Source organism: Salvelinus alpinus, chromosome 26 (assembly GCF_045679555.1).
Source record: "Salvelinus alpinus chromosome 26, SLU_Salpinus.1, whole genome shotgun sequence".
Lineage (NCBI taxonomy): Eukaryota > Metazoa > Chordata > Actinopteri > Salmoniformes > Salmonidae > Salvelinus > Salvelinus alpinus.
The window spans coordinates 6,262,422-6,289,770 of record NC_092111.1 but is presented as its reverse complement, the minus strand read 5'-3'; the positions used below and the strand labels follow the sequence as shown (position 1 = coordinate 6,289,770).

Below are 27,349 nucleotides of genomic sequence, written 5' to 3'. Positions count from 1 at the left end.
AGGGGATTTATCTATTATCCTCCTAATTGGCTGATTGTAGCTGTTGGGAGGCTAGATTGAGTCGTCCATCATGCTCAGCTAGGACGCTCAAGGGGAAGGAGTTCAGTCATGCAGGAAAAATAGCCCTTCATAAGGTCTTAAGGCCCTCGTTTTAAGGTGGTGAGTGCTTTTTATCGAGAGGCTAAAGGATTCCAAGTTAATCTGTTGGGCTGAGGCAAATGGTTATTGACTGGCCTGAGGGGCCGTAGCAGGGGAAAACCGCCTCTCGTTTCTTATCCCCACCTCTGCAGATTAATTTTGATATTGCTTTGTCAATATTATTAAAGTATTCTACAGCGCCATGATCGCATGGAACTCCTATTACTCCAGCAAACAGCCAAATACCTTTTTAAAAAACAGATTAAACAACATCTCATGGAACAGCGGGGACTGTGAGAGGACACACACTCTTAACACACATTTTTTGTTTTATTGTTTGTATAATTTTTTTGTTTGTTGTTTGAATAGGTTTATTTCAAATTTTGTGACGGTCCTTGTCTATCGGTGCATAAGTGTTTTGTTGCTTGTGTTTATTTTTTTGTGGACCCCAGGACGAGTTGCTTCTGCGAAAGCTAACGGGGAGCTAAATAAACAAAGACGGACCCCTCCAAGCGGTATTATTAGCTCCCTTCTCGAACCGCCCACCGTCGCTTTCCATCCACAACCACCCGAGACGTTACTCGTTGTTACCAGGCCAACGGCCAAGTCACCCCGCCACCTATTCCGCCACCGTAGGATTCAATAGAGAGCCTAAAAACACGACTGCAAACCTGCGTACGTTTTACGGAAGCGATTTAGCACTTGCTCAAGGGCACGGCGGTAATATCGCTTTCTGTCGTGCCTCGATACCACAGCAGCAGCAACTTGCATCCCCCACCTCAGAAAGCAACAGGGGAAAATGGCCAGTCTGGTATTGGTGTTTGGATGTGTGAGTGACTATTTGGGGTCTATTTGTAAGGGGAATGGACTCCTCATTGGAGTGACTGGTGTTTCACTGTATGTACCACTGAACTGTTTTGTTCTTTCGTGCTTGAAGTACGTTTTGGGCACAGCTTCTATTTGTATGACTGACTGCTGCCCATACTGGTACTGAGTTCCAGGTTTATTTGGATGTCTTGTATGTAAGAGGTCTCGCTGTATTACTGGGGCTTCATCAAGTGGCTGAAACGTTTGAGCATTGCGGATGTAAACAAAGGCAAGAAATAATGTCAAGACATAAAGTATGGTAATCAAGTTTGGGAAACCCTGATCTAAAGAGTACCAAACAGTGTCAGTCTACTCTAGGGTTCTCCAACCCTGCTCCTGGAGAGCTACTCTCCTTTAGGTTTTCAATCCAACCCCAGTTGTAACTAACCCGATTCAGCTTCTCAACCCGCTAATTATTAGAACGAGGTGCGCTAGATTGGAGCGAACACCTACAGGACGGTAGCTCTCCAGGAAGAGGGCTGGGGAACTCTGGTTCATTACATTATGCAGCTATCTGCAACGTTCAGAATGTTTCTCTCTACTGGACACACAACTAATGCTAATAATATAGTGGTGTATGAACAAATAGTAGAACCTCCAGTGTATCTGTTTTGAGTGACTGGCGTTTTAGTGTCTATGAATGTTCTGTTGGAGGGACTGGTTTAACCTCTGCCCATCTCCTCTTGCCCCCAGATCATCCAGGACCGGGTGCTGCAGCAGGAGTCCAGGAGCACCTTGATGTGGAACAGCCACCCCGGGGGGCTCTTCGCCCTGCCACAGTACTCTGCCCACCTGGGAGACTTCCCCTTCTACTACGCCGCCCTAGGTGAGTCCCCCCTCCTCTCAATCAACCAATCAATCCAATGTATTTGTATGGCCTTTTCACACCAGCTGTTGTCACAGAGTGCTTTTTACAGTTACCCGTTCTGGATCCCAAAGAGCAAGCCCAAGCAGGGACACATTGGCTCGGGAAAAACTCCACTCCTCCATCGCATTCATTGCATGGTAGCACCAGTCGTTCAGTGTCTGTGTAACAGCAGTCCTTTACCGATTGTCTTGAGCTATAGACATACTAGGGTTACACAAGGGAAGTTACCTTGCCACACCAGAATATCTCATCTCATTTTGTTGTGTATTTGGTCAAGTAGTAGGTACATGCTGTCTATGTTATGGGTAGAGTCCTTGTGTCTTCTTAAACATTTCCCTTAGCCTGTGATATACTGCTAACTCCGTCCAAATGTTTTTTGTTTTTTTAAATGACAAGCGTCTGTTTCTAGAACCTTGGATTCCAGCTGTGACAGTCTTAAACGACTACGTAGCCGAGACGCTGTCCCACGAGATCAATTGACTTGTTACAGTGGCTATAACGGCGTGTTACTCGAACGACCCTTGATTGATGCTCGCATTAGGGCCCGTTGACACGTCTAATGGTCAGTCAGTCGTTCGTTTCACTCAGTGAGCACGGCACACACCGCTGCGCCAGTTCACCAACACAAACTGCGCCTCTGTAACAATCTGTGACCTCGGAGGCCTTTTAACGCGTCCCAAATGGCTGCCTATTCCCTGTGTAGTGCACTACTTCTGACCCAGAGACCTATAGGCCCAGCTCAAAACTAGTGCACCGTAAAGGGGATAGTGTGCTATTTGGGACTCTCACCTCTGCAACTCTATTGTCATCTCGTCGATGTAGTCAGCTCCCTCAATACACAACCCTTTTGATCGAGCACCTCAGCGCGAGGCGCAAATATTGCAATTATCGCGGGGTGACGAGCATGGATTACCCCGCGGTGAGTTTCATTTGTTTTTCGCCGTCAACCAATTAAGCATGTGGAGGTTTTAAAGAGACAAGGTGGAGTGTTGGAGGACTAAATGAGACCGATAAAACAGGGGAATCGATCTCGTAATGACACTCCGAATCCAATATGTTATTATGAGGAGCCAATGCCTCTACCCCTTAGTTTAAAATGATTTTGTGTTCTGGATATGAATTGGACACCTAGTGAGATCAATCATTTAATAAGGAGTCTCCTTTCATCTCGTAAATAATAACGTCACAAATCAGCCGTTTATGTAAGCATGGCCTACAAGTAAATACCGAAGCCTAGCCACCAATAACTACAATGTGAAAACATACAGAGAACGAACCATTTTTAGGTCTAGTTTAGAATGATTTCTCACAGAAATGTATTTATTTTTATGCCTGCTGTAATTGAGGATAATGACTTTGAACAAACTGATGATTTGGCGAAGAAATGTACCTAGAGGCTGAACTTCTGAGAATCACCAATAGTTTTGTCCCTTTGTTCAGTTATAGACCGAGTGATGTCAATATCCTACTTTATGCTTGTCTGTGTTCCAGCCATCCAACTTGAACAAATATCATGTTTGTCTGTAATGTAGGTATCAAACCTTACCAGTAATACTGTACGTTTTGACCTGTTTTATGTTCCAGGTATAAAACCGTACCCCAAGTTCACGGCAGTCATCCACGCAGTCACCCCCCTGGTCTCCCAATCCCAGCCCATCCTCAAGCTGCTGGTGTCTGTTGCCAAATCACAGTACTGTGCACAGGTAAGAAGCCACAAACGTGTTTGTGTGTGTGCACATTCCTGCTCATGTCCTTCAATTGTCGGGAACTCTCCCGAAACCCAATATTACTCCAACTGTGAGGGATTTCGTGGCATCATTGCCGAGACAAAAGGACATCTTCTCAAGCACCAGTGGATAACCAACCTCTCTCTCTACCACCTCAGCGTTAACTCACGTGGATTGAATTCGAAAGGTGGTCTGTACCGATTGGTCATCTCTCTCTGTCTGCGTGCGTGTCTGAAAGCCCCGTGACACAGCTGGATACAAGAAGTATTGGTTTTAACCAGGGCTGGGGGAATTAAACCAAAGTCCGATAGCTGTGTCCACTATAGTGTGTTACACACTCCCTAATGCTTCTTAAATGTGTAGGGAGGTGTGCAACCCTCCCTTCTATATAGAAATGCTTTGTATTCTAGATTGCAGGCTCCCTATGCAAAACGGAGAGCCAGGTACATAAGAAAAGTATCAACATTTACATCATCTCACTCTCAGCCCACAAAGACTTCCATGTTGAGGGGGCCGGGAAGTGGAGAAGAGGGATATAAATAAATGAATGGGAGGGAGGGAGGGAGAGAATGAAAGAGAGTAAAAGGGGGGGAGGGGGAGAGGAGAGAGGGTGGGGGGGAGAGAGAGAGGGTGGGGAGAGAATTGGGAGCAAAAAAGCTTTTGAGACGGCGCTGGCAGAGACATGCATGCAGAGATTGTGGACTTCCTGCTGTGAGTGCGCGTGTTCCACAGTTTTACAGAGGAACTGTGTCTGTTGCTCACATCACTGGCACACATATACACACACTCGTACTGAAACACACATACATGATACACTGAACTTATGATACCAACATTTTAGAATACCGTAGTACCGTTTCATGTGATACTACCAACATTTTCGGCCCTACCGAGCTAAATAACCCGCTGGCAGGTGTTTAAAAATTGTTATGAAGTCAGTTGTTTATAAATTCAGTAAATTTTTTAAGCAACAGCAACTACTAGTCTCTTGTATTCACCGATCCAATAATGTCCACTTCACTTTCATGTGCATATCAGCCGCATTCCATACTGTTAAGGTGACCGCATTACCACCACACAGGCGGTTAAGATCGGTGTGGAATAACTTGACTGGCATGCAAAGAGCCCTGACCTCAACCCCATCGAACACCTTTGGGTATAATTGGAACGCCGACTGCGAGCCAGGCCTAATCGCCCAACATCAGTGCCCGGCCTCACACTAATGCTGTTAAAGCAGCAAAGCGGGGACCAAATATCAATACCCATGATTTTGGAATGAGGTGTTCGGCAAGCATGTGTCCACATACTTTTGGTCATGTAGTATATATGTAAAGAAAATATTAAATCAAGATTAGTCTGATGGGTGACAATATTAACCTATCATTTGTGAATGATATATTGTCACTTGTGAATGATGCCCAGCTTGTGTGCAGTAAGGCAAGAAACAACGCATGCTTTTTTTTGTGCTACTTTTTAAAGTCATAGTCACACACCTCATGTAGCCTAGCCCATAGGCCTATATGTTTTGATAAGTGGCCCAATAACTTCTTAAAATTAAGCACATTAATCCGCTTTGCAACGGGTGTAGAGCCTAACTGGCATACATACAGTATTTAGACCCCTTGACCTTTTCCCACATTTTGTTATGTTACAGCCTTATTCTAAAATGGATTAAATAAAATAAAAAACACACAATACCTCACAATGACAAAGCAAAAACTGTTTTTTAGAAATTTTGCACATTTATGACAAATAAAAAAGTATTCAGACCCTTTGCTCTGAGACTTGAAATAAGTTGAGATCAGGTGCATCCTGTTTCCATTGATCATCCTTGAGATATTTCTACAACTTGATTGGAGTCCACCTGTGGTAAATTCAATTGATTGGACATGATTTGGTAAGGCACACACCTGTCTATATAAGGTCCCACAATTGACAGTGCATGAGGTCGAAGGAATTATCTGTAGAGCTCTGACAGGATTGTGTCAAGGCACAGATCTGGGGAAGGGTACCAAAACATTTCTGCAGCATTGAAGTTCCCCAAGAACACAGTGGCGTCCATCATTCTGAAATGGAAGAAGTTTGGAACCACCAAGACTCTTCCTAGAGCTGGCTGCCTGGCCAAACAGCGAAATCGGGGGAGAAGGGCCTTGGTCAGGGAGGTGACCGAGAACCTGATGGTCACTCTCACAGAGCTCTAGAGTTCCTCTGTGGAGATGGGTGACCTTCCAGAAAGACAACCATCTCTGCAGCACTCCACCAATCAGGCCTTTGTAGTAGAGTGGCCAGACGGAAGCCACATCTCAGTAAAAGGCACATGACAGCCCGCTTGGAGTTTGCCAAAAGGCACCTACAGACTCTCAGACCATGAGGAACAAGATTCTCTGGTCTGATGAAACCAAGATTGAACTCTTTGGCCTGAATGCCAAGCAATACATCTGGAGGTAACCTGGCACCATCCCTACAGGGAAGCATAGTGGTGGCAGCATCATGCTGTGGGGATGTTTTCAGTGGCAGGGATTGGGAGACTAGTCAGGATCGAGGCAAAAATGAACAAAGCAAGGTACAGTGAGATCCTTGATGAAATCCTGCTCCAGAGCGCTAAGGACCTCAGACTGGGGCAAAGGTTCACCTTCCAACAGGACAAAGACCCTAAGCACACAGGCAAGACAACACAGGAGTGGCTTTGAGACAAGTCTCTGAATGTCCTTGAGTGGCCCAGCCAGAGCCCGGACTTGAACCCAATCAAACATCTCTGGAGAGACCTGAAAATAGCTGTGCAGCAACACTCCCCATCCAACCTGACAGAGCTTGAGAGGATCTGCAGAGAAGAATGAAACTCCTCAAATACAGGTGTGCCAAGCTTGTAGCGTCATACCCAAGAAGACTCTGTAATCGCTGTAATCGCTGCCAAAGGTGCTTCAACAAATTACTGAGTAAAGGGTCTGAATATTTATGTAAATGTGATATTTCAGTTTTAATTTTTTTCAATTTTTTATAAAATCCTGTTTTTGGTTTGTCATTAAGGGGTGTTGTGTGTAGATTGATGAGGAAAAAACGATTTAATACATTTTAGAATAAGGCTCTAATAAGGCTCTCAATGTGAAAAAATTAAAGGGGTCTGAATACTTTCCAAAGTCACTGTACGCAGCTCGTGAGTTTCAAGTTTGGGGAAGATCATTTTCACCATTAAAAATGCACCTTTATAATTACATTTTACATTTTTAATTACCGAAAGGTTGCAAGTTCGAATCCCTGAGCTGACATGGTACAAATCAGTCGTTTTGCCCCTGAACAAGGCAGTTAACCCACTGTTCCTAGGCCGTCATTGAAAATAAGAATTTGTTCTTAACTGACTTGCCTAGTTAAATAAAGGTAAAAAAACATGCATAATCGCATTTGCGGTCACTTTTGAGAATGGTGTTTTCCCGCTAATTGATTGCATTTTGCATTGCTGCAGTTTTAATGTGAAGAAATAGCCTAATAGTTTATCCACATTTTAAGCTAAATGCTCTGATCTGTTTCATCAGCCTCATTTGCTTTTAAAAGGTGGTTTGATGCTTGTATTAATTTGGGATCTATCGCATTCCACAACTGTCCCAAACTATGTTTGGAATATTTATTTCTTGCACAGAATAGAATAGTCAACTTTTGTACTATTGGGGATCATAGATTGACATAGGCTAGTGCTTTTGTTGTTCATTAGGCCTACTCATCTTGTTGGCTGACGAAAAGTAAATGTGGACAGTTCTTCCAACATCTTCAATATGCGCCCCGGAATTCGATAAGAATACGCGCAGTTGCGTCCCCAATGTGTCTGTCTTCACTTGTAGCTTGTGAGAAGGACCCGATTACGTGACAGGCTTTGGTTAATAAGAATTTAGATATCTGAGAGAGCCATGTGAGTGAGAGGTGCTTCGGAGCACCCTGACGGGAGAAGGGAATTGTAATTATTATATTCCGGCCAAGAGCACAACGACCACTGGCCGCAAAAGGCATGGATTCATTTTAGCAGCATTACGGCCACAAAGGGGATGCCGCCGGGAAATTAGAGCCATTATCAAGTGCTTGTCAAATTGTGAATGAGAGACTGATGAAGTGTGTGTAGCCTGCACAAAAAAAAACAAAGCAGAGCTCATGCCTTTCATGCGACTTTTTTCAAATCATCATTGGAGCCTTAGAATGTATTAAAAATCTAAACATATAGCCCAACGTTTGTATCACAACTAAAGTTGCATAAATAACTCTAAATTAAGCATATAGGGAGGACCTGTTTCTTTAACCACTCAACACAGAATAACCGCATGTGCGCACTTCCTCAAATTGTTTGGAGAAAATATCCTTTCTATTTTATTCAGCTATGTTCAATTTTATTCTTCATACTATAAAATAATATTAAATAATGCCACAAAATTCTAAGAAAATCTTGTCTGCTAAATTAACTAGTGTAGCCCACGTCCATATGGTATAGCCAGATCAGGGCCTAACATAAGGACAACTCAGAGTACTCTATTCTGTTCTTCTGAAATGGACTACAGGAGATGCTAAATGTGTTTATGTTAATTAACGGTCAATTACCGTGAGACCGACAGTTATTTGCTTGACATTCAATGGTCTGACAAAATGTAATGACTGCCACAGCACTATCCCCTACCAGCCCTCATTCACCTGCTTCTCTCCATCCGCTCTTCCTGCACATCTATTAAAATATAATTTAGTCTTGATGGCGAGCGGGGATGGAGCCTTGATCAGTCTTCTGTTACATTTGTACATTTGATACATTGGAGCAGTGTGCAGAGTGAGCAAAATTAATACATTGTATATCATTTCATCCCTGATATAACCAAGAGCACAGGCCAGCTGAGTATAGGCTTTGCAAGTTCGCTGTCACGCAGCAGTGCCAGAGATTTAAAAACAGCTTTGCGACAGGCATGCTTGCAACTTTAGAGCAAAGGAAACGGCTCGTCTCTAGCTCAAATGTGTTTGTTTTTATTGCACAGGCATTTTATATAATTTCACAAACCAAGTGAGCGGGGTGTTTTAACCTAATCCCGGCCCACTAATTATTGGTTTGATAACAAACAGCGTTTAGTCATTTTACCTAGCTAATTATCACCCTGGTAACTTGACAGTTGGTCTATGCACATTTGATTGGCACAGGAAGAAAGGAGAAGGGTCTGCTACTCATGAGATGCGTCAAAGGATTCATAGAAACCTAACTATATAAAAAAAATCGGTCTCTTTCTGGTGCCCCTTACATTCTGTTTGGTGCCTAACTTTAAAGTCTGGAGCAGGGTGTACGTTTGGGACAGAGGCGTGTGTGTTTTATGAGAGAGGGGGAGAGAAAGTGTGTGAGGGAGTGTGTGTCTGTGTTAACTGAAGTGTAGAGGGTTTCATGCAGTGTTTTCTGCCACAATGGCATGCAGATCATTATGCATGTACAGTTGAAGTCAGACGTTTACATACACTTAGGTTGGAGTCATTAAAATTTGTTTTTCAACCACTCTACAAATTTCTTGTTAACAAACTATAGTTTTGGCAAGTCGGTTAGGACATCTACTTTGTGCATGACACAAGTTATTTTTCCAACAATTGTTTACAGACAAATTATTTCACTTATAATTCACTGGATCACAATTGCAGTGGGTCAGAAGTTTACATACACTAAATTGACTGTGCCTTTAAGCAGCTTGGAAAATTCCAGAAAATGATGTCATGGCTTTAGAAGCTTCTGATAGGCTAATTGACATCATTTGAGTCAATTGGAGGTGTACCTGTGGATGTATTTCAAGGCCTACCTACAAACTCAGTGCCTCTTTGCTTGACATCATGGAAAATCAAAAGAAATCAGCCAAGACTACAGCAAAAAATCCTAGTCTAGTTCATCCTTGGGAGCAATTTCCAAACGCCTGAAGGTACCACGTTCATCTGTACATACAATAGTACGCAAGTATAAACACCATGGGACCACGCAGCCGTCATACCGCTCAGGAAGGAGATGTGTTCTGTCTCCTAGAGATTAACGTACTTTGGTGCGAAAAGTGCAAATCAATCCCAGAACAACAGCAAAGGACCTTGTGAAGATGCTGGAGGAAACGGGTACAAAAGTGTCTATATCCACAGTAAAACAATATCCACAGAGTCCTATATAGACAACCTGAAAGGCCGCTCAGCAAGGATGAAGCCACTGCTGCAAAACCACCATAAAAAAGCCAGATTACGGTTTGCAACTGCACATGGGTACAAACATTTGTCTTTTTGGAGAAATGTCCTCTGGTCTGTTGAAACAAAAATAGAACTGTTTGGCCATAATGACCATCGTTATGTTTGGAGGAAAAAGGGAGAGGCTTGCAAGCCGAAGAACACCATCCCAACCGTGAAGCACGGTGGTGGCAACATCATGTTGTGGGGGGTGCTTTGCTGCAGGAGGGACAGGTGCACTTCACAAAATAGATGGCATCATGAGGGAGGAAAATTATGTGGATATATTGAAGCAACATCTCAAGACATCAGTCAGGAAGTTGAAGCTTGGTCGCAAATGGGTCTTCCAAAGGGACAATGACCCCAAGCATACTTCCAAAGTTGTGGCAAAATGGTTTAAGGACAACAAAGTCAAGGTATTGGAGTGGCCATCACAAAGCTCTGACCTCAATCCTATAGATTATAGGCAGAACTGAAAAACTGTGTGCGAGCAAGGAGGCCTACAAACCTGACTCAGATACACCAGCTCTGTCAGGAGGAATGGGCCAAAATTCACCCAACTTATTGTGGGAAGCTTGTGGAAGGCTACCTGAAACATTTGACCCAAGTTAAACAATTTAAAGGCAATGCTACCAAATACTAATTGAGTGTATGTAAACTTCTGAACCACTGGGAATGTGATGAAAGAAATGAAAGCTGAAATAAATCATTCTCTCTACTATTATTCTGACATTTCACATTCTTAAAATAAAGCGGTGATCCTAACTGATGTAAGACAGGGGATTTGTACTCGGATAAAGTGTCAGGAATTGTGAAAAACTGAGTTTAAATGGCTAAGGTGTATGTAAACTGTATATTCCTTCCTCCCTTTCTCCCAGTAGCACATGCGCGTAACCTTTTAAAAACGGGGAAGGGGTGAACAGGACGCTAAGCCACAGAATAGTTTTTTCCCCTGTGGTATCGTGATACTACTCTGTATTGTGATACTTGGCCTGGTATCGTATTGGGAGTAAAGTGTTGGTATCGTGACAACACTAATGTGGACGGGTATCAAAGTGAAGCGGATCGTTCAGGTTAACTCCAAGGTATACTTGCATGTTAGGGAAGTCAGTCACAGGGACACACAGTTCCCATGTAGCCATCATGTAACACATGATCTGAGGCGCGATTGTTGAAAAGGAATCCTATTTAAGCTCTCAATTGTGGGGTGTTTGGATGGATTTAAATGTCAGATATGTTTTGAATTGGATAATGAAATGTTGAAGGCGTACAATGGGGGAATGTAGTGTTATGTGGTTAGTAAATTAAAATGAAGTGTAATTTTAGAATGTCATATCTGTGATTCTCGTGAGATCTCTTTCTCCTGCTCTCTCACACCTTTAACTCCCCCACCCCTTCCATAATCTCAATCTCAATCGCTGTTTCTGTCTCCATGTCTCTTCCTTTCTCCCCAACTCTCTGTCTCACTCTGTCTCTCTCCTGTCTCAGATCATTGTGCTGTGGAACTGTGACAAGCCTCTCCCTGCTAAGCACCGCTGGCCTGCAACCTCCGTGCCCGTCATTGTCATCGAGGGAGAAAACAAGGTGAGCCTGCCTCGCACGCATGTCCGTTCAAGAGCTGGGCAGCCATTTTGGTTTCTCTACACACCCTCAAATAAAATATATTCATTTTGGCTCTACTGCGCCCCTAAGCCTTGTTCAGTGCCATCATTTTGGCGTATCTCTATGCTTTGATCATTAGACAACTTGAGCACAGAATTTCTGAACCCAGAGGCCCAACATTGCGATACTTACGGGAACACTTTGCGAAGCAGACTCGACAAACCAGAAGTGAAAAATTCTTCTTTGGTTTATTTTCTTGTTTTCTAAAGGCACAAACTAGATTCAAGCTCTTAAGTAGGTGAACATGTTATTTATTCCCACCTTATATTGAAGGAGTGCCTTTTTGAATTTGACGGCCTGCACATGTGCAGTTCGGCGCGACACAACCCTTAGACCCAATGACGTGTTCCTACGCGTGAGCTTAGCTAGCTAACGTCGCCATGACATCGCCTCCAAGTGTGACCAGGGATTTCTATTGGAGAAGCAGTTTCTAGGCATCGACATACTGTGCGTTCTTTGACTTAACCTTCTGACTTTGGATCTGCATAACGCTGTCATATGCATGACATAGCAGATGTCATAAGCTGACGGCTTACTTTGCAATTCCATGCCACGGGCCACTGTTTAGCGAAAGTAAGTTGTCAAGGAAATAACCTCTAACGATCTGTTGTGACATTATCTTTGCAACGCTTTGTAGTCGGTCAGTGTTCCGTAGGGGGTTCGACTAAAGTGTCTCACATCGTGAGAGGTCAAAGTTGACACAGGAAGCGTGATCTGAGTCAGTAGTTTGAGAGCCTGTAGCATTGCTTCACTCTAACGCCACAAAAACGTTTGTTGAGCTGTCAATCAACCCAAGTGGTTTCTCTCACTCGTCAGTCACAACAGAGTGGGCGGGGTTTTTGGTTTCTCTCCACATCCCTGAGTGGTTTTCTTACGCTGTCAATCACAGAGGGAGCGTGGTTTTGGGCTGTGGGTCGGCGACAACAGCCAGGGTTGAGAACAGCCGGGTCTGTGGTTTGTTGTGCTTGCGGCTGGCTTGTTGTTTACTGCGGCGGTCCCAGCCAAACGTGGCGAGCCTCTCTGAGCCACCAGCCTGGCGGTTGGTAGTGGGGGCACAGAAGGAGAGGAGAGCTATTTCTGGCGCCTCTGGGCTGGCATGGTGGCCATGTGGGCACTGCTTTACGACTCTTCAGCTTAACACTAGAAACGCTAAATCAGTCATTTTGACTGCATGATTTTAATTATTTTATTACTCTGCCATTTTTTAAGTCTTGCCCCCCCCCCCCCCCCCCGTCCTTGACCTTTCCTAAGTAAGTCTATATAACACAGTATCGTTGTTAGAATCTTAATATCACAAACAGAACTGGAGTTACAACCAGTTTTAGGAGGTCATGTCATTTTTTTTATGGTTTTCCCCCGCTGCCCCTCCTTCTCCCAACAGTAGGGCCTGCTCCGCTCCTTCTCCCAACAGTAGGGCCTGCTCCGCTCCTTCTCCCAACAGTAGGGCCTGCTCCGCTCCTTCTCCCAACAGTAGGGCCTGCTCCGCTCCTTCTCCCAACAGTAGGGCCTGCTCCGCTCCTTCTCCCAACAGTAGGGCCTGCTCCGCTCCTTCTCCCAACAGTAGGGCCTGCTCCGCTCCTTCTCCCAACAGTGTGGCCTGCTCCGCTCCTTCTCCCAACAGTAGGGCCTGCTCCGCTCCTTCTCCCAACAGTAGGGCCTGCTCCGCTCCTTCTCCCGACAATTGAAAGTGCAGTGCCCACCTGATAATCCCACGATAATTGCCTGGAAACTGAACCGAAACTATACCGAAACTAATTTCACACATATAACAACAGATTAAATAAATGAAGTATGATGGGGAGAATGGGTGAGTTGATGAGCGAGGGGAAGCAAACAATGCATAATTATGTAATCACCAATAGTGAATGAAGAACAGGGCGGGGCCATTCTGTTGTATTGATCCACTCTAATTCTAATCTTTAAAATGGTATGTACCCTATATCAATCCACTGAATCCAAGCGGTCTTATCAGTCTACTCTGACCTACTTTGGAGTTGGCTGCACAGTGAGAGCGTGCATTATTGTAAATGCTGCACGTCTTTCAATATCTGGGAAAATATCCACTTCATGTGAGCTAGCGAGTGTCAGAAGATGTCGTTTTGAGGCTTGTGGAACCTTACGTTGGCATTGGGAGCAGTGTCACCATGGACTATTTCTTCACTGTCATTGGCGAGCGACTTGCTTGCAAAGAAAACTAGTCTGGCCGGCACCGTGAACAAAGTGAGACGGGAGCTCCCTCCCTCTGCACAAAATAAGGCACCTGCTCAGCTGTTGTACTCCACAACAGGGCTGAAGAATGACAAGACCACGGGACACAATGAGGAAACAGGCGACTACTACGCTCTACAACCAAACAAAAGTATGTCAGTGTGTCAAGCAAGTGATTGTTATGAAGATTTGTGTCAACTGTTGGGACAAGGAGTAACAGCTAAACGAAATCCAACTGATGCCATTGCGTGAAGACACACAAAACGTAAGCACGAGCTGACAATATATATTTTTTTACTGCAGTCATATCAACACTTGTATACATTATTATTCCTTTTTTTTGTGCTGATTGTGACTATCAAGGCCACTTGGTCGCTTATAATGATGTTTCGGCTACCGTTTTCATCATTTGACCCCTGGTCTTGGTGGTTGGTGCATATTTCGTCTTCTCGTTATCGTTCTAAAAAGAAGCTGTTACCGTGTTCCAACACTTGTTTCAGAGTTGTAACAGAGGCATTCAACAAAAATGGTTTATTCAACACCTAATTATAATTGTTTTTTTTGGGGGGGGGTTTACATAGCCTACAGTAACAAACTATTTAAAATGCTGTTGTGTTATTTGAAATAAATAAAACAATCGTATTCTGCTCTCCAAGGCCTTCCTAAACAACCAAATGATTATGAAATGTATTAATTACACTGTTAGAATGTTGCAGTCAGAATGACCGCTCATTACTTTGAAAGGGGGGGGCTCGAGAACCAGTGGTACAGTGTTATTGTGGTTTGCACCACACATTTTGTTGCCTCTCGCTCTCTGTCTCGGTGTGTCTCTCGCACAGTCTTTCTTTACCCTCTCTCGCTATACTTTTCCCTCTTTCTCTCCCTCCCTCTCTCTTTTTCCCCCTATTTCTTCCTCCCTCTCTGAGGAATGTGGGAAGCTGATTCCTTCTCTAAGAGCTCACATTCCTAGCGCGTACAAGCCCCCTCCCCCCAGGTAAACATGTCACACTTCTAACGTTAAAACCATCTGTGATGGGGAAAGAAATTGCATCCTCATCTTATCCCCCCCTCTCTCTCTCAATTCATGGGCTTTATTGGCATGGGAAACATGTTAACATTGCCAATGCAAGTGAAGTAGATAATAAACAAAAGTGAAATGAGCAATACAAATGAACAGTAAACATTACACTCACAGAAGTTCCAAAATAATAGGCATTGCAAATGTCGTATTATGTATATATAGTGTTGTTATGATGTGCAAATCTCTCTCTCTCTCTCTGAGCGACTAAAACGTGGCTGGGAATTGTAGACATTTGGAGTCATTTGTGTTATTTGTTAGTTGTTTTTGTCGCACTTCTCGGCCACACAGTTACACAGCAATCTGAGTCATTCGAGATGTGTTCCGTTTAGGGCACTTTGTGGTAGAGGTCGGCGGGTACGAAGTGTTGTTTTGACTAATCATCCTGTGTTCTCTAGTCTCTCTACCCAATGCTTTATGCAGTATATATACATACACACACACACACACACACACACATAGACTTTATGTAAGCAGTAGCTTTTCGAAAGAACAGGGATTCCTGGAATGACCCGACCTTCAGAGCTGAGTGTTGTCTCCAGAGAAAAGGTTACAAGGAAGCGTGTGGCTGTTATACGGAGCGTTTGAAAGGAGGGGGGGGGGTGTGTGAAGTGTCTGTGTCCCATGCATGTGTGTAGTTCTGTGGCCGAATGAGTGCGTGAGGCTGTGTGTACGTGTGGGGTGTGTTTGATTTCTAGTGAATATACATGATACATGCACTTGAGTGTGTGTTTCTCCACCCTTGGCTTTCAGCTCAGTCAGTAAATGTATGTATTGTATACATATCATTTAAGACGGTATTTTACCTACCCAATGTAGCTCTCCACACTCCCCACCAACCCTCTGCTACCCGTACTATACTAACTATACATACTTTTGTAGATATTTAAAGCTGTCTTATATTATAGAAATTGAAAATACGGGTTTGTCACAATCAGGAAAGGGGAAATTGTGTCGTGTGTAAGACGAGGACTACTTCAGCTAGTGTGTGTTTTGTAGGGTTTCACAACATTCAAGCAAAGCATCTCAATCCAATCTATTCTATAGTAAGGTTTCCACCATATTTTGACCATATTCATACCTGGTCACGAAAGGAGAGTAGAAGACTTAAAGGAACCCATTCATTCATGTCTATTGGGACATGTCTATTCAGTGCTTTATGTATAGACCCTTGTGCTGTGCCGTTGTAATATACACTGAACAAAAATATAAACGCAACATGTAAAGTGTTGGTCCCATGTTTTATGAGCTGAAATAAAATATCCCAGAATTTTTCCATACGCACAAAAAGCTTATTTCTCTAAAAAAAGAATTGCACAAATTTGTTTACATCCCTGTTTGTCACGGATCACTCGAACTTTCGAACTTTCATTACGCACACCTGTCGCCTATTCCCACTGATTAGTACTTGTGCCCTTTGGTTTCCATTGGGCGGTCCATTATTGTTATAATGTCCGTTGGTGCGTGTGTGTTTCGGGCTTTCGTGCCATTGTGGATTGCGCAGATGATTACGGGTCTCGTCCCGTGTGATAATCATTCGGCACGTGTTATTTATTCGAGGTACTCCTCACTCTCTTTTGTTTTGGGTTTCTACCCTGTGTTTTGTTACGTGTTTGTTCGGTCTTCGTCCCCGTGCCTTTACACGGAACGCTGTAATTTGGGCTTAATAAAAAAATAATATTACGCATTCCTGCGCCTGTCTCCCGAATCATTTATGCCAACGTGACACTGTTAGTGAACATGTCTCGTTTGCCAAGATAATCCATCCACCTGACAGGTGTGGCATATCAAGAAGCTGATTAAACAGCGTGATCATTACACAGGTGGACCGTGTACTGGGGACAATAAAAGTTCACTCTAAAAAGTTCACTCTAAAATGTGAACTGTTTCCAGATAATTTAATGTTCATTTCTCTACCATAAGTCACCTCCCACATTGTTTTAGCGAATTTGGCAGTACGTCCAACCGGCCTCACAACCGCAGACCCCGTGTAACCACACTAGCCCAGGACCTCCACATCCGGCTTCTTCACCTGCGTCTGAGGCCAGCCACCTGGACAGCTGATGAAACTGAGGAGTATTTCTCTCTGTAATAAAGCCCTTTTGTGGGGAAAAACTCATTCTGATTGGCTAGGCCTGGCTCCCCAGTGGGTGGGCTTATGCCCTCCCAGGCCCACCCATGGCTGCACCTGTGCTCAGTTGTGTGACATCCATAGATTAGGGCCTAAGGAATTATTTCAATTGACTGATTTCCTTATATGAACTGTAACTCAGTAAAATCGTTGAAATGGTTGCGTTTCGATCTTTGTTCAGTATATAATAATATGCCATTTAGCAGACGCTTTTATTCAAAACAACTTAGTCATGCGTGCATACATTTTACGTACGGGTGATCCCGGGAATCGAGCCCACTATGGACATTGCAACCGCCATGATCTACCAACTGAGCTACAGAGGACAGTGTACTGACCCTGTGTACTCTCTTGTCTCCCCATGCAGGTGATGAGCAGTCGCTTCCTGCCCTACGAGACCATTGTCACCGACGCCGTGCTCAGCCTGGATGAGGACACTGTACTCTCAACCACAGAGGTTAGTGTTCCTCCACACATCACTAAGGATACTACTGTGTTGGAATGGGGGACTACTTTCTCTCCAGAGCTCTGGTGCGCTCCCCTGCTTTTCCTCTACCCTTTAACTCCTTGCTTTTCTCACCTCACTCCACCTCATGCTGTTTGTTTTTTAATGGCCACTCTCTCTCTCCCCATGTAGCTTTCCCCCTTCCCCCATTTTCTCGCCTTCTCTGTCTCTGTCTCTTTCCTCCTATCTCTATTATCATCTCTCAACCCTCTTTGTCTCTCTCTCTCGCTACCCTTCCCTTCCCCTCTTTTCCTTCCTTCCTTCCCTCCCTCACTCCCACCCTGTCAGTGTAGTGGCACACCAGGCTGCTGTGGCCTCTGCTCTGTTCTGCTGATGGGGGGGATAATGATGATGTCAGTGTTGGCATTACTCCAGGGCCCTCGGTGCTTTGTGTGGTGCTGTGTCAGCACAGGGACCAGTGGTGTAGTGCTATTTTAGTGAGGGAGCGCATTTTTTTTTATGACGACATCATTTCCTCAAAGTTTGTACCGACAGATGAAGCCAATTAAATATAGAATAGAATATGTATAAAATGCATCCTCCAATTGCAATGTCTGCCTATGCCCACACATATTGTCTAAAGAACATTTTCTATGTTTCAATAGCCTCAAAGACCAAGTTAGGCTTAGGCCTACTTTTCAAAATAGGCCATTTACTGTTTGTCGTTAATGCAAATTCTTCACGTTTTACCGGTAAAACGTCCCACCTGCATCTCCATGCCAGTCATTTGATTGATCTCAATCAGTTTCATTGGAATATGGATTTTGATCTTCTAGAATTACTGTTTCGTGAGCGAATTAGAACAGATGGCGTTATTAACAAACTGTTAGCCTGCCTTGTAGGCTACAGTGCCTTTTAGAAAGTATTCACACCCCTTGACTTTTTCCACATTTTGTTTTTACAAAGTGAGATTGAAATTGATTAAATTGTCCCTTTTTTTAACGATCTACACAAAATATTCAGTGGAAGAAAAATTCTAACTTTAAAAAACCCCACATATTTAGATAATTATTCGATCCCTTGAGTCAATACATGTTAGAATCACCTTTGGCAGCGATTACAAGTCTTGCTGGGTAAGTCTAAGATTATTGCAAATTTATTGTAGAATATTTGCCCATTCTTTAAAAAATTCTTCAAGCTCTTTCATTGGTAGTTGATCATTGCTAGACAGCCATTTTCAAGTCTTGCCATACATTTTCAAGCCAATTTAAGTCAAAACTGTAACTAAGCCACTCAGGAACATTCAATGTCGTCTTGGTAAGCAACTCCGGTGTATATTTTGCCTTGAATTTTAAGTTATTGTCCTGCTGAAAGGTAAATTTGTCTCCCAGTGTCTGTTGGAAAGCAGACTGAACCAGGTTTTCCTCTCGGATTTTGCCTGTGCTTAGCTCTATTCTGTTTCTTTTTATCCTAAAAAAACTGCCTAGTCCTTGCCGATGACAAACATAACCATAACATGATGCAGCCACCACCATGCTTGAAAATATGAAGAGTAGTACTCAGTGGTGGTACAAAAATGGTCAGATTAATACTGCCATCAAAACGAGACATGACCTTTTTCAAGGTCAGTCTCGCAAAAAGAAGCACTCTATGCGTTCCCGATACCCGCTATTCAAAGTGCTCTGAACAAATTAAGGGGATTGTTCACAAACATTGGCACATTCTAAGATCCGATGATAGTATCGGTAATGTGTTTTCGGACCTTCCCTTGGTCGTATTCTCGCGGGGCAGAAATCTTAGTGATCAATTGGTAAACTCTGATTTACCACCCTAAGATATCCCTGCACAACGTCTATTTGCGCCCCTACTGGATGGAAACTACAAGTGTAATGGCTGTGCTCAATGCAATGGCACTTATAAATGTAGATCCTTCAAACACCCCCTAACAGGGAAACGGATCCCAATCAAAGGTGTTATCACGTGCTCCACTAAGGCAGTTATTTATCTTATAACTTGTCCTTGTGGTAAAAATGATATGGGTAAAACAAAGAGCGTATGAATCTCGGAGCATCGTAGCACCATTAGGTGCAAAAACTCGACTTACCCAGTTGCGGCCCACTTTTTGGAAGCAAACCACTAAATTTCGTCTCTACGTTATATTGGCATCAAACATTTCACCCTCCCTAGGAGAGGGGGTGACCTCGACAATTTATTGTTAAAACGAGAGGCTGCCTGGATCTTTAATTTAAAGACCCTTGCTCCCTTCGTTCTCAACGTAGACTTTGATCGGAAGCCATTCTTGTGATTTTATTGTGATTTTGCTATTGTAAATGTTTGTAGGCTCATGTAGCCAAATTGTATCTATGATCGTACGCTATCCATTTGTTTTTTGTATGCTATTTTAATATATGAGAATTAACCAATGATATCAGGCCACACCCGACCATGATTACAGACACCTGTGTCTGTCTTTTGACACTATATACAAACGAGTCACCCCGCAGTGTTTGTCATTATACCCTGATGAAGACAGCTTGTCTGTCGAAACGATGGACATAAAATATTTTTGCATCTGAGCTCCTAGAGTGTGCGGCTCTCCTTTTATTTTTTTAAGTGTTCGACTCCGCTAGCCAGCACCTCGCCTAAATAGGTGTAAATAGGTGCTCTTTCGCCTCTAGTTGTTTTGCCCCAAACATAATGCTTTGTAGTTAGGACAAAAAGTTTATTTCTTTGCCACATTTTACTTTTACAATTACTTTTGTGCCTTACATGCTGTCCACACCGCTCGTGTCGCGTGCGCGGCAAAATAAATGTACACATGTTAAATGTTGTTCAATCATTGCACCCACACTGCTCGCACGCCAGGCGCTAAAATAGAAATTGTTTCTATTTGTGACGCTCAACGTGCTCCAAGTCTGGCCTCTCCCATCTCCTCATTGGTTTTTAGGAGCATATACCCACGTGGGTGATTGAAAGATTAATTTAGGTCCACACCCCGGTAGGTTGTAGTAATGCTGTAAAGTTGGTTGCCAACGCCCATATAAAGTCCAAAGAAGAAAAAGAAGCCTGAAGGAAGGAGGAGAGATGATGAGAAACGAATTCGGTTTACCGTTTTATCTGTGGATTAATTGTCGGAGTAGAGGACCTTGTGCATTTCAGGTAAAATAACAACCCAATGTTTATATACCAGGACAAATTATCTAGCAACAGCAAGCTAGCTAGCTAAATTGCCAAAAATGTTTAATGCTTTTTGACCTGTTCCCAACTTAATATAATTGGTTCAGAGTTTGTTTTGATATTTCAACCTGCGCGTTCTGATCGCTTCTGGTGTGGGTGAACAAAATCAACTTGTGCGCGATGGCGCACGCGGACATGCGGTTTGGTCAGCATGTTATTGCAAACAGGCTGCACGTTTTGGATTGTTTTTATTCTGTACAGGCTTCCTTCTTTTCACACTAACACATGTTAGTGTTGTGGAGTAATTACAATGCCGATCCATCCTCAGTTTTCCATCACAGACATTTAACTCTGGTTTAAAATCACCATTGGTGAAATCCCGGCCAATGTCTGGTTTAACGCCGATGTGCAAAACCAATGTCAAAGCTGACGTACCTACATTATATAGGTATGCACATGACGTAATGACGCCACGTAAAATTTTGTGCAACACAGCATTCCTAACTTAGCCCACAATGTCTGCTGTGTGGATCGAGCAGTCAACAAGTCGAGCAGTAATTTGAAAGAGTAAGAAAATTTCAGCGAGACAACTCAAAGGCAAAATCCATTAAAGACAAGATAATGGGATTCATTGCCCTTGACAATCAACCGTTCTCTGTCGTGGGTGATGTTGGCTTTCGCCGACTGGTCGAGCACCGGTACACCCTACCAAGTGCGCTATTTTTCAGATGTTGCCCTACTGGAGTTACACAGTAATAGAGTCACTGCTATTAGCTTTACGACATACATACTATGGAACGCCGTTTGGGTCTTTGCGTGTCAAAAAAGATACAGTAGCACTGTCAAAGCTGTACAAAAGTCTGCAAACACCAGCCACGAATGATGTGTTTTCAATACCGCATTGGTAATAAAGCATAATTTGTTCGACTGCAACTTCTGGGGTAGCTAGCTTTAGCTGTAGAAACTGCAGTATCAGCTAGGTTGCCACTTGATGTTCGCCTATTGAAATTGAACTTCAGTTCATGAAAATAAATAGCTAGCCAGCAACTTAACCCTGTTGCCCAAAGCTAACGTTATAAGCAGCCAGCTAGCTTCATCTGGCTAGTGAGGCTCGACAGGGTTGTGTTGTGAAGCTAGCAACCATAACGATTAGGCACAATGGTGGAATTTGAGGTTTGCCTTCATAATAAAAGTATGTAATTTACAGTGATGCAAATGAATACAAATAGTAGAATTATGCCATACTTTTATTTTGAAGGCTAACCATAAAGTCCACTGTTGTGGCTAATCCTTATTGTGGCTAGCTTCACATAGATAGGTCCGACCACCATTAATCAAATAAGAACTGTCTTATAAATTAGGGTCATTTTAGATGATGACACCCAGCTATATAGTTAGCTAGCTAATTATAGCTACTGAAACAGATTGTCGTTCTGCTATGTTTTTGTGGAAGAACATTGTTTGCATCCATGAGCTAGCTAGCTTTTGTTATGACCAGCACCGTAGGTGCGCGAGACAACTTTACCAGTATCATAGCAAACATATGTGACATATGAAATACAAGTGATAGTGTAATCAATGTATAATAACTACGTTAAATAATGTGACCTGCAGTCATATTCAGGTCCTGATTGGTCAACAAGCTTAATTGACACGTCAAATAGTATATTTTTTGACACGCAAAGACCCAAACAGTGTTCCATAGAAATCCTGGTTGAGAATGAAACGATTGAACAAATGACCAACGTAACAGCACAGCAAGTGAGTGAAAGAAATAGGTTTTGATTATGTTTTACTGGTAATGGGGACATACCTAAATGCCAACAGAATAACTTTTTCATGCGTGCGTGCGTGCAACCTTTATTTAAATAGGCAAGTCAGTTAAGAACAAATTGTTATTTACAATGACGTCCTACCCCGGCCAAACCCGGACGGCGCTGGGCCAATTGTGCGCCGCCCTATGGGACTCCCAATCACGGCCGGATGTGATACACCTGGATTCGAACCAGGGGCTGTAGTGACGCCTCTTGCACTGAGATGCAGTCCTTAGACCACCGCATCATGTGTGTGTGTTTAACTATTTAATTGTACTAGAATGTTTAAAAGGCCGCAACATTTTTTTATATTGGTTATCGGTATCGTTTTTTTTTTTAAGAAATTCATTCGGCCCTAATCTATGGATTTCACAATTTTTTTATTTAACTAGGTAAGTCAGTTAAGAACAAATTCTTATTTACAATGACAGCCTACACATGACTGGGAATACAGATATACATCTGTTCGTCACAGATACCTTAAAAAATGAGCCTCACAATGGGCCTCAGGATCTCTTTCTGTGCATTCAAATTGCCATCGATAAAATGCAATTGTGTTCGTTTTCCGTAGCTTATGCCTGCCCATACCATAACCCCATACCATAACCCCACCGCCACCATGAGGCACTCTGTTCATAACGTTGACATCAGCAAACCGCTCGCCCACACAACGCCATACATGTGGTCTGCATTTGAGAGGCTAGTTGGATGTACTGCCAAATTATTTAAAACAACGTTTGAGGTGGTTTATGGTAGAGAAATGAACATTAAATTATCTGGCAACAGCTCTGGTGGACATTCCTGTAGTCAGTATAATTGCACGCTCCCTCAACTTGAGACATCTGTGGCCTTGTGTTGTGTGACAAAACTGCACATTTTAGTGGCCTTTTATTGTCCACCGCACAAGGTGCACCTGTGTAATGATCATGCAGTTTAATCAGCTTCTTGATATGCCACACCTGTCAGGTGGATGGATTATCTTGACAAAGGACAAATGCTCACAAACAGGGATGTAAACAAATTTGTGCACAAAATGTGAGAGTAATAAATGTTTTGTGCCTATGGAAAATGTCTGGGATCTTTTATTTCAGGTCATGAAACATGGGACTAGCGCTTTACATGTTGCATTATATATTTTTGTTCAGTGTAATTTATAAAATTTTCCAGAAATAGTTTCACCAGCTGTGTATTCTCAAATTGAAAAAAGTGAGGGAGCGCCACTTCTCCAGGCAGCACTACACGCCTGACAGAGACCAAGCCTGGCTGTCCCTATGAGAGTACAGAAATGGGGAGAAAGCGAGTGAAAGTATAGTGAGTTCCAAACCTACCTCTTTCATTGCCTCACTGTTGTCCCGCATGCAACTTTCTCTTACCCCCCTCTCTTATATAGTACTTAGGGATCCATCTGTCTCTCTTATTTTGCCCTCTTTATCTCTAGCAATTTCTCATACTCTTTCTCTATCCCTCCCACCCCTTACACTTTTCTCATGTTCACTCTCTCCATTTCTTGCTCTCCCCATCTCTCTGTTTAATTGGCATCTTTTATCACGTCGCGATCCCCTGCATATTGAGGAAACCACCATTGTGACTGTTTTAATAAGGGTTTAATTTCTTCTTCCTGGGGTGGCTTTTCTCTTCATTCCTCGAGCTGAGTCAGGCACACAGTTTGGCATAACACCATGAGAACACAGATGTTGCCGAGACGAGGTTTTGAGTGGGAGCCCATAAAGGCTGTTTTTGTGGCTGTTATTACACACTTCTTAATTCCGTTTCTGGTGGAGCCGCTGCCTGTGTCCCAAATGGCACCCTGTTCCCTACATAGTGCACTATAGTGTGCTCTATTGGGAGGAAGGTGTTATTTGGGACGCAGGCTCTGTCTGGCTGCTGCCGGAACCAGGCTGACCCTGTCTGTTTTCTCTGATTTATTTATTTAAATGCTTTGATCAACCAGCGAGAGGTCAGCCAACTGCAGAGGGCTTTTGAAAACACGTTTGTGTAATGCGTTTGTGTGACGAGGCATTCGAGAGAGGGCGCGTATCTGTCTATAAGCTCTGTGCATGGTCCCATAGGGCGGCGCACAATTGGCCCAGCATCGTCCGGGTTAGGGGAGGGTTTGGCCGGGGCAGGCCGTCATTGTAAATAATCATTTGTTCTTTAACTGACTTGCCTAGTTAAATAAAAAATAAATGGAGAGTGTGCATTCATTGAGTGTATAAAATGTGTATTAAACGGATACTTTGGGAATTTGGCTATGAGGCTCTTTATCTACTTCTCCAGAGTCAGATGAACTCGTGGACACCATTTTAATGTCTGCGTGCAGTTTGAAGGAAGTTGCTAACTAGCGCTAGTGCAATGACTGGAATCCATGATGTCTGCTAGCGGATTTGTCTTCCTCCTCAGGTGGACTTTGCCTTCACGGTGTGGCAGAGCTTCCCAGAGAGGTTGGTGGGCTACCCGGCCCGGAGCCACTTCTGGGACAGCAACAAAGAGCGCTGGGGCTACACTTCCAAGTGGACCAACGACTACTCCATGGTGCTGACCGGAGCTGCCATCTACCACAGGTGCAGTAGGCTACAGTACAAGCTCCAGGGTGACGTTTCCCCTAGGTACAGATCTAGGATCAGAAAACTGACCCAAGATCAGTGTATAGGTGCAACTTCACCCTGTTCAACAGTATTACACTACCAGAAGTGCTTGACTTGGACTGAAATAGGTGCCGGTACTTATTTTGGGTGCTGGTAATGTTTATATTTAGGTACAGGAGCTTCACAATACTTTCTGAGCTAATATTCTATAACAGGTGCAGGAACTCAAGCAGTAGAGCATTTGAGGTGCCAGTACTCTTTTCTGGTAAGCTCGTGCCCAAGACAAGCACTGACTACCAGTGGAGGCTGGTGGATTAAGAAATCGGATGACGGGCTTATTGTAATGGCTGGAATGGAAAGGTATCACACACAATTGAAAGTGACATAAACCTCCACTGAACACTACTGTAGTAGGTAGCCTGAGGCCACATACTGTACATCAGTCATGTTGAGTGGTGCATCGTTGATCCTGTCCCAACCCTCATTACATTCTTTTTCATTCAGTTGTTCAACAAAGACTCATTTCAGCACTGTTATAAAACGTACATTGAACTCCTTGATTAGCTTTTAACTCAATCAATCGATCCAAACTCTAATCTTGAGTGAGTCCCAGGTCTTTCCAAATACCTCCAAATCTCCCTCTCAACTCTTCTTCTTCTCCCTCTCCAAATATTACCACTTCCTGTTCACTATCCTCCTCAGATATTACCACTTCCTGTACACCAATTTCCTGCCTGCCAGCCTGAAGGGCATGGTGGACCAGCTGGCTAACTGTGAGGACATCCTCATGAACTTCCTGGTGTCAGCCGTCACCAAGCTGCCGCCCATCAAGGTCACCCAGAAGAAGCAGTACAAAGAGACCATGATGGGACAGGTATGTATAATAAGACATTATAAACTGGGTAGTTTGGGTACTGGATGCTGAAACAGCATTTCAGCTGTGTATATCTGACAATATACCACGAGTATGAGGCAAAAATACTAGTTTACTGTTTTATTTATGTTTGTAACCAGTTCATAATAGCAATACGGCATCTCAAGGGTTTGCGGTATATGGCCAAGATAACATGGCTAAGGGCTGCATCCGGGCACTCCGCTTCTCGTTGTGAGTAAGAACAGCCCTTAGCCATGGTATATTTAAGCAATAAGGTCCAAGGGGGTGTGGTATATGGCCAATATAACATGGCTAAGGACTGTTCTTAGGCACGACGCAACACACAGTGGTTGGATACAGCCCTTAGTCGTGGTATATTGGCCATATACCACACCCCGTATACCACGGGTATGACAAAATATTTATTTTTACTGCTAGCCATTATAAACCTGGTGTTTCGAGCCCTGAGTGCTGATTGGGTGAAAGCCTTGGTATATTGCCCATATACCCCCAAGGTGCCTTATTGCTATTATAAACTGGTTTACCAATAAAATTAGATGTAATTAAATGTTTTTGTCATATGGTCTAATATACCACAGCTTTCAATATTCATAGCTCAGAAAACTTGCTTGCATCATGCCTAAAAACAGCCCTTAGCAGTGGTATATTGGCCATATACCACACCCCCTCATTCTTTATTGCTTAATTATAAAATGGATGGTTCGAGCCCAGAATGGTATGTCAGACCATATACCACGAGTATGAGACATTTTTCTTTTTACTGCTCTAATTACGTTGGTAACCAGTTTATAATAGCAATAAGGCACCTCAGGGGTTTGTTGTATATGACCAATATATCACAGCTAAGGGCTGTATCCAGACACTCCACTGTGTGGTATACTGGCCATTTACCACATTTACCCCTCGGGCCTTATTGCTCAGTTATAGCATGGCATTGTTGAATACTCATTTCTGATTGGCTTGAAAGGCAGTCTAGAGCGTGGATTATTTAAGTGATAATGCCCTCGAAGCCGGTGTTTGGAGGATATATTGGCACGTGTCATTTTTATACAACAGGTTACCAACATATTCAAATAATGATTGACATATTTTCATAACAAAATGTTACTTTGATAAATTTATTCATATTAAACTCAGCAAAAAAAGAAACGTCCTCTCACTATCAATTGCGTTTATTTTCAGCAAACTTAACTTGTGTAAATATTTGTATGAACATAACAAGATTCAACAACTGAGACATAAACTGAGCAAGTTCCACAGACATGACTAACAGAAATGGAATAATGTGTCCCTGAACAAAGGGGGGGGGGTCAAAATCAAAAGTAACAGTCAGTATCTGGTGTGGCCACCAGCTGCATTAAGTACTGCAGTGTATCTCCTCCTCATGGACTGCACCAGATTTGCTAGTTCTTACTGTGAGATATTACCCCACTCTTCCACCAAGGCACCTGCAAGTTCCCGGATATTTCTGGGGGTAATGGCCCTAGCCCTCACCCTCCGATCTAACAGGTCCCAGATGTGCCCCAATGGGATTGAGATCCGGGCTCTTTGCT

At 43.3% G+C, this 27,349-nt stretch overlaps 1 protein-coding gene across 1 annotated transcript in view; it reads left to right on the top strand.

The window, feature by feature from the left end:
* LOC139554283 (exostosin-1b) overlaps positions 1 to 27,349 on the top strand; it is a 122,824-nt gene that overhangs the window by 84,575 nt on the left and 10,900 nt on the right. The window contains exons 5-10 of the mRNA XM_071367052.1: positions 1,699 to 1,831; positions 3,458 to 3,576; positions 11,290 to 11,385; positions 17,248 to 17,337; positions 24,717 to 24,877; positions 25,604 to 25,775. Of these exons, the coding sequence (XP_071223153.1) occupies positions 1,699 to 1,831; positions 3,458 to 3,576; positions 11,290 to 11,385; positions 17,248 to 17,337; positions 24,717 to 24,877; positions 25,604 to 25,775 (771 nt within the window). The remainder of the gene's footprint in view (positions 1 to 1,698; positions 1,832 to 3,457; positions 3,577 to 11,289; positions 11,386 to 17,247; positions 17,338 to 24,716; positions 24,878 to 25,603; positions 25,776 to 27,349) is intronic.